Source organism: Marmota monax, unplaced genomic scaffold (assembly GCF_021218885.2).
Source record: "Marmota monax isolate L192 unplaced genomic scaffold, Marmota_monax_Labrador192_F-V1.1 WCK01_AAM20220418_F8-fsc00014, whole genome shotgun sequence".
NCBI lineage: Eukaryota > Metazoa > Chordata > Mammalia > Rodentia > Sciuridae > Marmota > Marmota monax.
Window position 1 is genome coordinate 17,310,527 of NW_026695222.1, and position 14,923 is coordinate 17,325,449.

The 14,923-nt window shown below is 48.6% G+C and overlaps 1 protein-coding gene across 2 annotated transcripts in view; it reads right to left on the reverse strand.

Moving 5' to 3' along the window:
• Positions 1–322: 322 nt before the first annotated feature.
• The window catches only part of Soga1 (suppressor of glucose, autophagy associated 1), a 68,904-nt gene continuing 54,303 nt past the window's right edge, over positions 323–14,923 (reverse strand). For both annotated transcript variants that reach the window (XM_058575564.1, XM_046433342.2), the window contains 2 exons: positions 12,285–13,635; positions 323–8,409 (listed from right to left, as the gene is read on the reverse strand). In XM_058575564.1, the coding sequence (XP_058431547.1) occupies positions 8,257–8,409; positions 12,285–13,635 (1,504 nt within the window). In that variant the 3' untranslated portion in view covers positions 323–8,256. The remainder of the gene's footprint in view (positions 8,410–12,284; positions 13,636–14,923) is intronic.

Sequence of the window (14,923 nt, forward strand, 5' to 3'; positions counted from 1 at the left end):
ATAATTAATTTCAGGACAATGTCTTAATTGTCCTTTTTTTTTTTTTTAACCATAATAAATTCTTTTAAGTCTTTTGCAGAAAAGCTTAATCCTGTTTTTCTTCTTGAATGCTCTGCATTTCTTACTGGTCATAACGCACCTCCTGGGAGACACTGAATCAGCCATGTAAGCAGCTTGAACTCCTGGTGGTCCCTCCCAAGTGACACTACCAGCTAGTATTCCCGTCTTCCCAGGCAAATGCAGGTGGGGTGGAGTCAAGTTTCAAACCTGCTGCCCCACCCCCACCCTGCTAGAGAAATCAGAGAGGAAGCCAAGTCATAGCAACTGTTCATATGACATACTTTATTTCCAATCTACAACCATTAAAAACGTTTTGTAAGTTTACACTGTACAATTATTCTCATGTCTGAAATAAGACACAGGGGGGGCAGGGAGAGCTGGTGGATTGGACTGCAGTTGTCCTAGCACCCAATCCATCCTGGGAATGAGCCTTTTGAAGACAGAGGAGGAGAGAGCAGTGGAAAGGACAGGTGGACAGTTGGCCCAAGGATGCCCTTGGTCCCTTCCCTCCCAGGGGGCCTTTCCCTGGGGGTCTCCCAGGACCCACAGCTGCAGGACCCTCACCAGGCTGAGTAGGAAGGGGGCTTCACAGTATTGGCAGGAGCTGGGGAGGGACCAGGATAAAGAGGAAGGACAGCTTCTGGCTCTCTTCCCCAGGTGTGGGGGATTTGGAGCTTTTTTGGCACTATCTATAATAAGGTCTTCCTAGGGTTGGGAGGAAGAGGAGGAGCTGGAGACTTAGGATTTTTTTCTTGTAGAGTTAGGATTCTTTCCACTTGGAGAGAGACCATCTGGCCTATGATGAGGTTCCCAAGGGACAAACTAACAGGGTCCTTTGCCTCTTGTCTCTCCAGGACTCCCACCCTTGCCTGCTGCCACTGCCCAGACAGCCTTTTGTAAAACCCAGACAAATGGGAGAGGGTGAGCAGGGCTGGCACTGAGCCAGGGACAGGAAAGGGAAAACTGCATGTCCTCCCCAGCCCACCAGCTTCCTGGAAGCAGAGACACCAATGGTTGTTTTTATTGTTGTAGTTTTATGGGGGGCAGCGGCCCCCGTTCTTTGCCAGCTCCAGTCCATTCCAGCCTGCACTCACTGCTAGCCTGGGCCAGCAGTTGGCCAGCTTGTGCATGTGGGAATGACCTGGAAAACTCTTTCAAATCCCAACTTGCTGTTACCTGCCTGGGAAGTTCTAATTCAGTATGCCCACCCCCCGGGGGGGGGCAAAATTTGCACTTCTGCCAAGTTCCCTGGTGATGCTCCTGCTACTGGGACACAATTTGAGAGCTAGTGGTCTGGAATGGTGCCCCAGTCACCTTATCCTTGGCCTTGGCAACCTGGTACCTCCAGGCAGGGCCATGGCAGGCAAGGTCCAGCCGTAGAGGCACCAAAGGGTCTAGAAAGATACTGGGAATGGACTTTTGGTGAGCCCCCCTGTGCAGAGAAGTAAACTAAGGCACAGAGATCAGTGGCGGAGCTTTGGAGGGTGCTCTGGGGCCCATAGGGTCATCCTAATGCTCATCAGAAGACCGTAAGATTGAGAAGGTCAGAGAAATTAAGAAATCAGCCCAGGTTTAGGCTAGGTTTCCAGACGGCTAGCTGAGATCCTTCTTCATGGGAGTGGTTTAGGTGGCTTCAGAATGGAGTGTTAACAAGGCAGCCAGGTTCAGACTGCCTCACCCTTTCAGGAGAGTTAAGAGGAAACCAAAGTTCCTTCCCTATGGGTCTGGAGTCCAGAGAGCTGGTGAAGGGCAGGGAGTGCAGGGAGCAGGGCCAGTGGGATAGCCAAGGGGGAGAGAAGGGTCTCAGGATGGGGAGGAAGGAGTGGGCAGGGCAGGTGGTGGAGAAGCCTTGAAGAGGGACTCAGGCCTGGCATTATGTCCTCGGTCGCCTTTGGATCTTGGGTCTATGGATTCTGCACATTGGGAGTGCAATCTATAGGTTCTTCCAGGGTAAACTATTCTGGAGGTGATGATACGCAGGGTTAGAAAAAAATGGTTAGACAGACAGATGTACAGAGAGAGGGAAAGAAGAACCCGAGTCAGACTGAATCTGTCTTACAACCAGGGCCATCCAAGAGGGGGATCCAAGTCCACATCCACCATAGCCCCCCAGTGGAAAGTGCCGGGAGGCTGCAGAGAGAGAGAGAAGATAGTGTGGCTCAAGGGGGAGACTGGGGGTTATCCTTCTGGACTTTGGGGTTGCTGAGGTGGGGTGAACCCAATGGGAAGGGCTGGCAGGGCTGGTACTGCCTGATACATGAGGGCAAGGGGACCCTCTGGGGTGAGGAAACAAAACAAGCATGGAATGCAGGACACCAGATCTGAGAGCAAATATTGAAGTTGGGAGATGACAGGAGCACTCCCCTGATAGGAGGGCAGGGAGGCTTCATTGAGGTTGTAAGAAATCTGTAGAAGGAACAGTGCTGGGGCGGGGATGTCCCGGGAGGGCTGAGAGCTGGTACGGCAGTAAACCTGGGGCCCAGAGGAGGAAAACCTGGCCATGGGCCAATGACTCTCCATCTGCTGGAAGGAATCAGCTTGGGGGGGAGTGGGGGGAGGCGGGCAGGCAGGGGTCTTTGGAAGATGAGAAATGAGAGGATGAGTAAGAGGATGGAAGCAAGTACACCAAGCCCAGAGAAAGGGGCTCAGCCAAGATCATGAAAGGCAGAGAGGTGCCTCATCAGGGGTACAGGGCCTGCTGGCAGTCAGCCCAGGACCTGGTTTTGGCTCTGCCTCTGGTTTGCTGTGAGGCCCGGGGTGAGCTACTCCCTTCTCTGGGCCTGATTTCCTCACCTAAAAATCAAAAAGGCTAAGACAAAGGACTGATGTGGTAGGATTCCACCTCCATGAGGTTCTGAGAGTAGGCTGACCCAAGGAGGAAGAAAGGAGACTAGAGGATGCCAGGGGCTGGGGGCAGCAGGGAGGATGGGGAACTAGTGTTTAGAGGATACAGAGTTATAGTTTGGGATGATGAAAAAGTTCTGAAATGGCTGGGAGTGAGGATTACACAACACTGTGTGCATACTAAAAGCCACTAAAAATAAAGTGAAAGTAGCCAATTACAATATGTATATTTTGCCACAATTAAAAAAATAAGTGAGGAGGTTGGTACAGATTCACATGTAGTCTCCTTTTTATTTATTAAAACCAACAAACAGATGAGGCAGTGTCATCCCCAGCACCAGGGCACTGAGGGGCTGACCTGGGAACAATGAGTGTGGTCAAACCATTTACATTAGTATAGAACCTCGCACTTTTCCAGGTAGACCTGCAGGCACAGTGTTGTATTTGGTCCTCACGACAGCCACAAGAGGTAGGCCATTATCCCCACTTTATAGCTGGGGAAACTGAGGCATAGGCTAGCCACATGATTGAGCCAAGGTCATTCAAGTTGGTGGCAGTTTGTTTTTTTTTTTAACAATAGTCTCCTGGAAAACATCCTTGCATCTCAGCTTAACTTGTAATAACACTAAGTGGCTCCAGGCCTTTGAAGAGAGGACATATATATATTAAATTAGTAGCAGAAGAATTGCTTGCTTGCCATGACTGGATGATGAAAGTTATAAAATCATATGATTTTTTTTTTCCTTTTTGCTATGCCTGTGAAGAAACACAAGAGTAACATTTATGGGAATTAAATCAGGCAGATATGAAGAATACATTATCTTGCCTTTTGATTTTCTATTTTTTGCTGTCTCATTAAATGTGTATGATTAAGGGGCTGGGGTTGTGGCTCAGTGGTAGAGCGCTTGCCAAGCATGTGTGCTGGGTTCGATCCTCAGCACCACTTATAAATAAATAAAGTTCTATCAACAAGTTAAAAAATTATTAAAAAATGTATAAGATTGTTCATTGTTTCTGAATTTTTTGGAAATCTTCAGGGTAATTAGACCAAAGCAGAGTTTGGTGAAGGACCAGGTTCTGTAAGGCCCAGCTTGGCGCTCAGTACTCTTTTTAAGAATACAGTGTTGCAGGCTGGACATGGTGGTGCTTGCCTGTCATCCCAGCAGCTCAGGATGCTGAGGCAGGAGGATCACAAATTTGGGGCCAGGCTTAGAAACTTAGCAAGATGCTGCCTCAAAATTTAATAAATAAATAAATAAATAAAAAAGAGCTGGGGAGGTGGCTAGGTGGTGGAGGGCCCTTAGGTTCACTCCCCATTACTGCAAAAATAAAATAAAATAATATAACATTGTAATTACTGATGAAAAGAATGATGGCCTAATGGTCAGGCTGTGAACACAAATGCTGTGGCCAGGAGTGCTTGGGATACCCTGGGGACTGGCTAAGTATGCAGATTCTTGTCTCAGAAGGCTGAAGTGGAGTTCAGGAATTTGCATCTTGCACAGGCCTTCAAAGGATTCCAATGCAGGGGTCCTCAGAACACCCTCTGGAACACATGTCCAGTGATGGGGTGGGTAGACTTGTTGGTGGCATTTTGGTGAACATGCATGGCATGTTCTGGGTGTCCTAAGCCTTGCCAGTGCTCCCAGTGACACAGTGGGTTTGCATAGCAATCGGGACAGAGTAGGGCTAGGGGATCCACTAGACCAAAGTTCTTGTCTAAACTTGCTGGCTTCCCAGGTGGGTGCTCTGGGATGCGGCCTGTACCTCAGTTTCTGTCCTCCGGAAAGTTGTCTTTGAGAGACCTAAAGGAGATGGGGAAGAGGAAAGTGATCTCCAAATAGTAAAGTGCTCATGGTGGGATGTATAGGGGATTGTTGTCATTATTAGTGAAGAGGTAGAGGGACTTGGTGGCTGATAAGGCTGGAGCAGGGAGACACCCTAGATGGGCAGGGAGAGGGAGGAAGAGCGTTGACATTATCCGGGCAAAAGAGGCTGGGTGATAAATCCATGAAAAGTACCTGAGAGCAGGTATGATGGCTCCTTACCAGCATCAGGGTGTAAGAGGATCAAGTCTATGGGCCCTCAGCTTTGTCACCTGGAGGCCAGAAAATAGAAGAGCATTCCTTTGGGGGCCAAGCGATAGGGCTCTTTTTTTTGTGGTCATAGACAGCAAGACCTCTTGGAGGCCAGCTTTTGGTGAGGAAAGACTGGGAGAAAGGGTTGGTAGGACTGGGAACTGAATTTTGATGACTTGTGCGTGATCCAGGCCTTAGAGCCAATGCACCAAAGTGGTTTGATTTATTTTCATTCATGTACAGTCACCGCTGCCTCCAGGACAGTCTAATTTGGCGGAAGAGGTCAGACACAGGAAATGTAAAGTCACCCAGTTTTGGGTCAGTCATGGAGTTGGTCCCCCACCTCCCCCAACCAACTGATGTCAACCCATGCACCCACATCAGGCAGTCTGTAGGAGATTAGGACCCCAGGGTTCCTTGGGACTTTGGTTGAAAAAAGAGGAAATGGGGCAAAGGAGGAAGAAAGCTAAGGGAGGAAGAGGAGGAAAAAGCAGGTAGGAGTAAAGGGTAGATGGGAACAGGAAGGGGAAGAAAGGGAAGAAGGGCAGCATTCCTTCCTGGCACCCCAATCCTCCAGGGGAGCCCCCACTTGTGGGTCAGGCAGTTTTCTGCTTTGGGAATGTTACCAAGACATAAAAAAGGCATTTGAAGAAACAAACTTAGAAATTACATTCCAAAAGAGTAGAGAGTTTTTACAAACCAACCCTCCCACCCCCAAAAAGAAAACAACCAGTTACCAAGTAAAATGCTAAAAATGAAACCAAACCAGTATTTACACATAACACTTTAACCCCACCAAGCCCCATGTCCAGAGGCTTCTGAGGAACAGTGACGAGTGGCCTTGCACAGTGGCATGCAAGGAGTGGAAACTGGGACTTCACTGAAAACCAAGACCTGGAGCCTCCAACACCCGCTGGGGGCTGGGGAGGGCTAGATGCCCAGACAACGAAGATGGCACGACAATCTCAGATGAGGACGATGGTAAGGCTGAGCGGCCCGTGGGCCCTGGGGTGAATTCAGGTCTCATGGGGATTTTTCCCCAAGGCTGAGAGCGCAGCCTCCCTGGCCTTCTTCAACTCGGGAGGTGGCAAAAGGCCTCTGGTGGCTTGTGGCCTGGTGTGAATCCTCTCACTGCAGATAACCTTAGAGGGGCCTCCTGACCTCTTGAGTGGGAGGGTTGGCATCTCGGGGGAAAAGCCCACGGCTCCATGGCTTGCCAGCTATGCCCACACAAGTCACTGGGGCACAAGGAAGCAGCTGGAAGGACGGGCGTGCCCCTGATGTGCTGCCAATAGGGAATGGGTGAAGAACTAAGTGGTCCAGATGACCCTGAAAGGGTAGGCTGGGAACCAGCAGGAGGGAGTACAGAGGCATCTGCTGAGTCCAGGGTCGGGGGAAAACTTGCAAGGCTGTTGGCTTTTCTGATGGGGAATTGTGTAGACAAGCCAATCCATCCTGTGATGTAACTCTGGGTCCCCAGTCAGCGACAGTGGGGCTGCACATCTGTGTGTGTAGGGGGTGGGCATGTGCACAACCAAAATGGGTTCACTGGCACCAAGGGAGAGGCCACATGAGACCTTCCTCACGGTACTGCAATGAGCTACGTTCAGTCCATCTGACGGCGCGGGCAGCTGCCATGGGCATGGGAAAGGGCAGGTGGTGGATCCAAGGCTGGGAGAAGAGCCGTGAGAGGCCATAAGGCTGAGGAGACAGGCTGGTGAAAAGGCTGGCAGGTTGGTGAGAACTGAGGCAGGCGGGCAGACACTCTCAGATCCATGTGCAAAACGGCAGTAAACAACATTCTTGAAGTCCATCCTGTTTTCCTGCGAGTTCTCACTTAGGGAACTTGGAGGGATTTCTGTGCTCTTAATAGAGCTGTCGTAATCCATGTTTGACTCATTACAGAAGGTTTCAGAGACGGGAGGGAAAGGGAGAATGCCGGGGGAGTGGTGACAACAGTCTGGCCCACCACCCCATCCAGAGCATTTACAGACTGACCTCTGGGGGCTGCGCAAGGACCAGGTGCTGGAAAGTAGTGCTCTGGGCTAAAGGGTCAGCAGTGTTGGGGGAGCAAGCTACAGGGCACCAGGTCTGGTGAGGGGCCCTCCTAAACTGACCAGGAGACCAGAGCGTGGCTGCTGAGCCATCTGGTCCACACTGGGGACCCCATGCCTATCCATGGTGTTACAAGTCCCACATTGTCCCAGTGGCAAGAACACGTGTCGATCTCCAATAAATTACCTTAAGGACTTTGGGGTCAATTAAATTATTAAAATAAAGTAAACCACCTTAAATATTTATAGTACGAAAAATTCAAATAAACAATCTAGGCAAGAAATGTGTTTCTGGGCTCCAGTCTACTGTGAATTCTCCTTGGCCTGATGTGACCAATTGGGAGTCTCCTGCTGGGAGTCTCTTTGCCCTCCACCAGCTGCAGGATGTAAACACAGAGGAGGTGTAGTCTCCTCCAGGGTGCTGGGGAAAGAGGCCCCAGGTCAAGGCATGGGCATGTAGGCATTTTTTTTTTTTTTTTATGCACCAGTTCTTAAGACTGACTCTACCTATTTCTGTCTTCACGGAGTCTCCCAAAAGGTTCCCCCCGCCCCCATCACTTTGACAAGGGAGGAAATTTCAATGGCTCCCTGACTTGAGCCCTACTCATTCCCACTGTCTCCCAGTTCTTACTGCTCCAGGTATGAGCAAGGAGATCCAAGGCTCCAGGACTCTGAGCATATTCTTGGCCCTGGTTACGGCCCTATCATACCCCCTAGAATCCCAGCAATCCAGAGCAGCAGGGCCAGGAGGAGGGGATGGTGGCTAGCCCAGCTCTGCCAGGAACCCAAGGTGGGCCCTAGAGCAGAGCCCATTTTCTCGGTGGTATCTCCTCCCCATGAAGGGTTACGTGGTCAACAGGGAACATCTCTGTGAGTCCCCTTCCATGAAGCATGACCAGAGGTGCATCTCTTCCTGGGCTCTTCTGAGAAGTGGGTATGGGTGGATCCAGGCAAGGGTCTCCTTTAGGACTCAGGGGTTGGTCCCAATGGAGCTCTCTGCGGATGCTTCTAAGGCCCAGTTTTGGTCTATCTCCCACTCAGTGCCTTCCCTTGGGAGTCAGAGATCACCACCCACTGGTCAGCAGGAGACCCGCTTTACCTTGATGTGAAAGCTCTTCTCTGGCAGTGGTATAGCTGCTGTCCCTCCAGGGTATGGCCCCTTGCCTCCTCTCCACCTCCCAGGAACTGGGCTGGTCGAGGCAGGGAGCCGGGCTGCTCTATCACTCACTGGCAGGGGCCACTCTTTCCTCCATGCCCCAGCCAGACTCAGAGGGATGCAGCCTGCACTTGGAAGGAGAGTGGCGGATAGCAGAGCGGGACGGCCTGGCAAAGCAGGAGGCAAGAGACTGGGCACTGCAGTCACAGACAGCGTCCTAAGAGGAGGGAAAGAAGAGGTCAGGAGTCAGGAAGTATGGACAGCTACCACTGGGTGACCAGCCAGGCATGGAATTGGACTCAGCCATGCCCACAGACCAGTTCCCAGGGGCTGCATCCCCTCTCTGGAGCCATTTTTCCGTTTTCCTCCCTTTTGGACAGTAATGGATATTCATTCTAATGTAGTCCAGAAGATACAGAGAAAAAAGTGAATGTTGTCAAAGTCCTGCAACGTCAAAAATAAATTCTCAACATACTGCATATACATATTGACTTCATCACCTACATCCTATTTTGCAATTGCAAAACATGAACATTTTTTTTTTGCCACTATGTATGTCCTAGATCTCTTTTAATAGCTGTATACTATTCTGTATTTTTTTTTTTTTTGGTGCTGGGGATTGAACCCAGGGCCTTTGCATGAGAGGCAAGCACTCTTCCAACTGAGCTATATCCCTAGCCCCAGCTGTACACTATTCTGCTAAATAGAAATAATTTTTTAAAAAATGTTTTAGTTGCCAATGGACCTTTATTTATTTACTTACATGCAGTGTGAGAATCGAACCCAGTGCCTCACAGAGGCCAGGCAAGTTCTCTATCACTGAGCTTTAATCCAGCCCTGAATAGAAATAATTTATATATTCAATTCACTTTTTTCTTTGGTGATGCTGGGGGTTGAACCCAGGGCTTTGGGCATTCTAGGCAAATGAACAAGTTCCCCAGCCCTAATTTTTTTGGGGGATGGGGTGGGCGTAGATAACAGGGATTAAACTCAGGGGCACTCCATCACTGATCCACATCCCCAGCCTTTTTTTGACTTTTTTTTTTTTTTTTTTTTTGGTGCTGGGGATTGAACCCAGGGCTTTGTGCATGCAAGGCAAGCACTCTACCAACTGAGCTATTTCCCCAGCCACCTCCTTGTGCTCTATTTTTGTAATTTATTTAGAGGCGGAATCTCACTGAGTTGCTTAGTGCATCACCATTGCTGAGGCTGGCTTTGAACTCATGATCCTCCAGTCTCAGCCTCCCAAGCTATCGCTCCTGGCTTCCCTAGCCCTTTTTATTTTGAGATAGGGTCTCACTAAGTTGTTGAGGTTGTGTTCGAACTTGTTATCCTCTTGCTTCAACCTCCCAAGTCGCTGGGCTTACAGGCATGCACACCATGCCTGGCCCCAATTTACTTTTGATGTTTGTTTGGGTAGTTTCTGATTTTTTACTATTATCAACACACAGAAAAATGCACCTGTAGAACAAGATTGCTTGGCTCAAATCCCAGTTATCACTTACTGTATGGCCTTGGGCAATTACCTCTCAGAGGCTTGATTTCCCCCATAAGATGAGAGACATGATACCTTTTTCAAAGTTGTAAGGGTCAAATCAGATATGATATGTAAAAGCCCTAGGCAAAGGACCTATTAGACATTTAACACGGGTCAACAATTTTTATTAATAATGCAACACATTTATTTTTATTTTTTTTCCTGAGGTGCTGGGAAGGGAACCCAGGGCCTTGTGTGTGCCAGCACTTTACCACTGAGCCACAACCCCAGCCTGCAACGTAGTCTTTTATGCAAGCTTCATCTTCCACCTCTGTGATTATTTCCACAGACTACATTCCTAACAAGAGAACTACTGGGTCAACAGGTCACCGGCACATTAACATACTGAAAAATATGTATATCAACTTTAAAATCAACATTTAAAAGCCAGTTAGCTGTGTACTGTTGTTTCTTGGTGTGGTGCTGGTTTTATGGATGTGATAATTAATTTTATTTGTCAATGTGACTCAGCCACAGGCTGCCAGACATTAGGTTTGAACATTATTCTAGGGATTTCTGTGAGGGTGTTTTTGGATGAGATTAACTGGCAGAATGAGTAGAGCAGATCCCCCTCCCTAACGTGGGTAGGCTTCATCCAATCAAGTAAAGGTTCGAATAGAACAAAAACGCTGACTCTCCCCCAAGTACGTCAATTCTTCACGCCTGACAGCCTTTGGACTGGCACATTAGATTTTCTTCTATTTTCAGACCATGGGCACTTCCTGGGTCATGTGACTGCCAGGCCTCAGTCTGAAATGAAATCATTAATTTAACCAATTCTCAGGCCTTTGTGACTCATCATACAGATCTTGGGGACTTCCAGCCTCTATGACCATGTGGGCCCAATCCTTAAGATAGATATCTGTCAATCTCCCCCACACACTATTGGTTCTGTTTCTCTGGAAAATGTTAATGCAATGGCTGTGTTTGACGATATTCAGGCGTATTCTTACAATATGCTCAGCATGAATATTGAAGTTAAAAAATAGAAATAAATTAGTTAAAAATTAAAAGTTTAAAAAATATAAATAAATAAGAGATTTTTCAAAATTACAGCCAGTGTAATCCCAGAGCCTCAGGAGGCTGAGACAAGAGAATCACTAGTTCAAAGCCAGCCTCAGCAATTCAGTGAGGCCCTAAGCAACTCAGAGAGACCCTATCTCTAAATAAAATACAAAAAAAAAAAGCTGGAGATGTGGCTCAGTGGTTAAGCACCCCTGGTGCAATCCCTGGTATCAAACAACAAAAACAAGACAGCCAGCTGAGTAGATGTGTGGAGAAGAAATGCACTCCCCCTGCACTACCGAGGCTGTAAAACTGGACAATCTCTCCCTCTCTCTCTCTCTCTCTCTCTCTCTCTCTCTCTCTCTGTCACTCTCCAGTGCTGAGGACTGAACCCAGAGCTTGTGCATGTGAGGCAAGCACTACCACTGAGCTATACTCCCAGTTCAGCAAAAAACCTTTTTTAAAAATTTTTTTAGTTGTTGATGGACCTTTATTTTCTTCATTTATATATATGCGGTGCTGAGACTTGAACCCAGTGAGTGACTCACACATGTGAGGCAAGCACTCTACCACTGAGCCACAACCACAGCCCCACCAGACAAACTTTTTCTTTAATGTTTTAGATGTTGATGAACCTTTATTTTATTCATTTATTTATATGTGGTGCTGAGAATCAAACCCAGTGCCTCACACATGCTAGGCAAGCGCTCTACCACTGAGCCACAACCCCAGCCCCCAGACAAACTTTTTTGAAAGACAATTTGGCAACATTTATCAAATACCTTACACATTTTGATATCCTTTCATGCTATAATCCCATTTCTGCAACTGAAACCTAAGGAAATAATCTGAAATGTAAAAAAAAAAAAAAAAAAAGTTTTTGCACCAAGATATTCACCACAGCACCATTTACATTAGGGAAAAACTATAGACATACGACTATATTTCTTGAATTAAAAAAAACAAACGAGCTAGGCACTGTGGTGCAGCTACTTGGGAGGCTAAGGCAGGAAGATCAAAAATTTGAAGCCAGGCTTGGCAACATAGCAAGACCCTGTCTCAAAATAAAAAGTAAAAAGAGGCAAGGATGTAGCTCAGGGGTGCAGCACCCCTGGTTCAAGCTCCAGTATCCAATAATTTAAAGGGTTGGGCATGTAGCTCAGTGGGGGAGTGCTTGCGTAGCACATGTGAGCCTCTGGGTTTAATCCCCAGCACTACCAAATAATAAAAAATAAATAAAAACAAAAATGAATAGAACTGGGTGCTGGGTACAAGCCTGTAATCCCAGAGACTCGGGAGGCTGAGGCAGTAGGATCGTGAGTTCAAAGCCAGCCTTGGTAACTAGGCAAGGCCCCAAGCAACTTTGGGAGACTGTCTCAAAATAAAATATGAAAAGGTTTGGGGATGTGCTTCAGTAGTATAGGACCCATGGATTCAATTTTCAGTACACACACACACACACACACACCAAAAAACAAAAATCCACGTGAGGTTGGACCCTGGAAGCCAATCCCCGCTCCCAAGAAAAAGGGCAAACTCCACCCACCTACCTCATTGGGAAGAACGGAGGTGCCATCGCCCTCCCGGGGCACACCGTCCTTCCCCACCTGGGGAAGCAGGGTGGCTCTGGCCTCCTCGCTGCTGCCTGATTTGGTGGCCTTCTTGCTCAGGATCCTGGCCACGCCCTCCGGCTGATGGTAACTGGCCGGGGAGAGGGGCTCGGGCTTCTTGGCGCCTTCCTCTCCCGCAGCCGCGGTGGGGCTCGGGGCGCGGCCACACACGTTGCGGAAGAACTCCTGCACGATGCCGTACTTGGGAGGCTCGGGCTTGGCCCGGGTCTCGGACATGCCCAGCTTCCACACAGATTCCGTGCTCCCTGAGTGCTCCACCACACTGAAGAGGCTGGACAGCCCGTCGTTGATGTTCCTCAGCACCGGGCTGTCCCGCGTGGTGGTGGAGCGAGCCCAGGCCGAGCCATTCTGCTTGCCCTGGTGCAGGTTCCAGAGACTGCGGTCCTTGGTGCTGTCCAGCTTGGACACCGAGCGCCTCTGGAGCTTTGGCGAGCCATACTTGGGCGAGCAGCAGGGCCGCTCAATGCGGGAGTGGACCTTGTCCAGGGAGGAGGAGATCTGCTTGCTGCGCACGGACACCAGCGACGAGCTGCGGGGTGACCAGCTCTTGCTGTGGAGGCTGCTGCGGGGCGGGTCAGTCTGCAGGCCCACGCTGACCGTGCGGATCGTCTGTGTGCCCACGCTGGCCAGGCCCACCGTCTGGCTGGACGTGCTTTTCACTTTCCTCTCCAGCGAGCCCGAGCGCATGGCCTGTCGCACGCAGTTGGTGATCTCCTTCATGTCATCGCTCATGTTGCCTGACATCTCAAAGTCATGCAGGGCCGCGGGGAAGGCGGGCCCGGCTGCCGAGGCGCTGCCCGTTGAGCCCCCATCCAGGCGCTGGCGAGAGAAGTTGCACAGCCACCGACTGTAGGAGCTCTCGGCCAGCCCGTCGGCCTCAGCTGATTCTTTGGGCTTGGCTGTGGTGAAGAGGAAGCCAGGCTCAATGAGGATTTTGCCCTCCTTGTCATGGACCACAGGGACACCCAGGCGCCGGGCCACTGGGGGACTGTAGTAGACTCGGATGCCCGTCTTGTCTGGAGCCGTGTAGCTGCGCTGCATGTGCCTCCCTGCAGAGTCCTGGCAGCCCAGCGCACCCAGGCGGTTGGAGTCCTGAGGCGTGAGCCCTGCCTTTTCCTTGGTATCTTTCTCTGGATCCACGGTCTCAGTACTCACAAAGGTAAAGGCAGGGTTGTTGGGCAGTTTCTTGCCTCGGGCATCTCCACCAGCAAGGTAGGGGGAACAGTCAAGCAAACTTTCAAACTCAGACATGGAGGAAACAGATTTGGTCCTAGGAAGAGCAGAGGAGGAAAAACGGTGTTAGAGGGAAATAACCCAGACTGCGCACACCCTGGCCTACTTCCCTGGTGGGTGGGAACTGCTTTAACTGTCTGCTTTCCTCTTCCTGTCTTACTTTCAGGTATTTCCTGGAATCTTCTCCCAAATAAATATTTTCATATAAACCCTCATCTCAGGGGTTGCTTCTGGGGGAACCCAAACTTAGATGCCATTAAATCTTCAACACAAACAGAAGCACAGACGAAATAAAATAGCATAGAGAATCCAGAAATGAGTCCACACATCTTTAGTCAACTGATTGTCAACTAAGGTGCCCAAAACATCATTAGAGAAAGGACAGTCTGTTCAGCAAATATTGCTAGGAAAATGGAAGATCCATAAGTAGAAGATCAAACCTTGATCCTATTTCTCATCCTGGACAAAAAAAATCAACTCAAAATGGATCAAAGACCTTAAAGTAAGACCTGAAACTCTGAAACTACTAGAGGAAAACACAGGGGAAACACTTCAAGATACTGGCACAAGCCATGATTTCCTGGATAGGGCTCTAAAAGCACAGGAAACAAAAGCAAGAATTGACGAATGGAATTACATTGAATTTAAAAGCTTGTGCAACAGCAAAGAAAATAATACACAACCCAGAGTGGGAGAGAATCCTTGTAGGCTACTCATTTGACAAGGATTAATATCAAAAATATGTAAAAAAACAAATAAAATAACAGAACAAGTAATCCACTGAAAAAAGGGGCAAATGATCTGAATAGACACTTCTTGTAAGAAAAAAACGTGCAAATGACTAATAAATATGTGGAAAAATGCTCAATAACATTAACCATCAGGCAAATCAAAACTACAATGAGATCCACCTCATTCCAGTTAGAATGGCTATTATAAAAAAAAATCAATAAATGCTGCTGGGAATATAGGGAAAAAGGAACCCTTATACATTGTTGATAGGAACCTAATTAAACAGTCACTATGGAAAACAATAATAGAAGATACTCAGAAAAACTAAAAATAGAACTACCATGGCTGGGGTATAGGTAGCTTAACTCTATAGCACTTGCTTAGCATGCCCCAGGCCCTGGATTTAGTTGCCAGCAATACGCACTGGTGCACACATACACTCAGGCACGTGCATTCCCACGTGCTTCTAAAAATAGAACTACCATATGATCCAGCTATCCCACTCCTGAGTATACAGCCAAAGGAAATGAAGCCAGAATATAAAGAGATACCTGCAGACCCACATTCACTGAAGCACCATTCACCACGGCTAA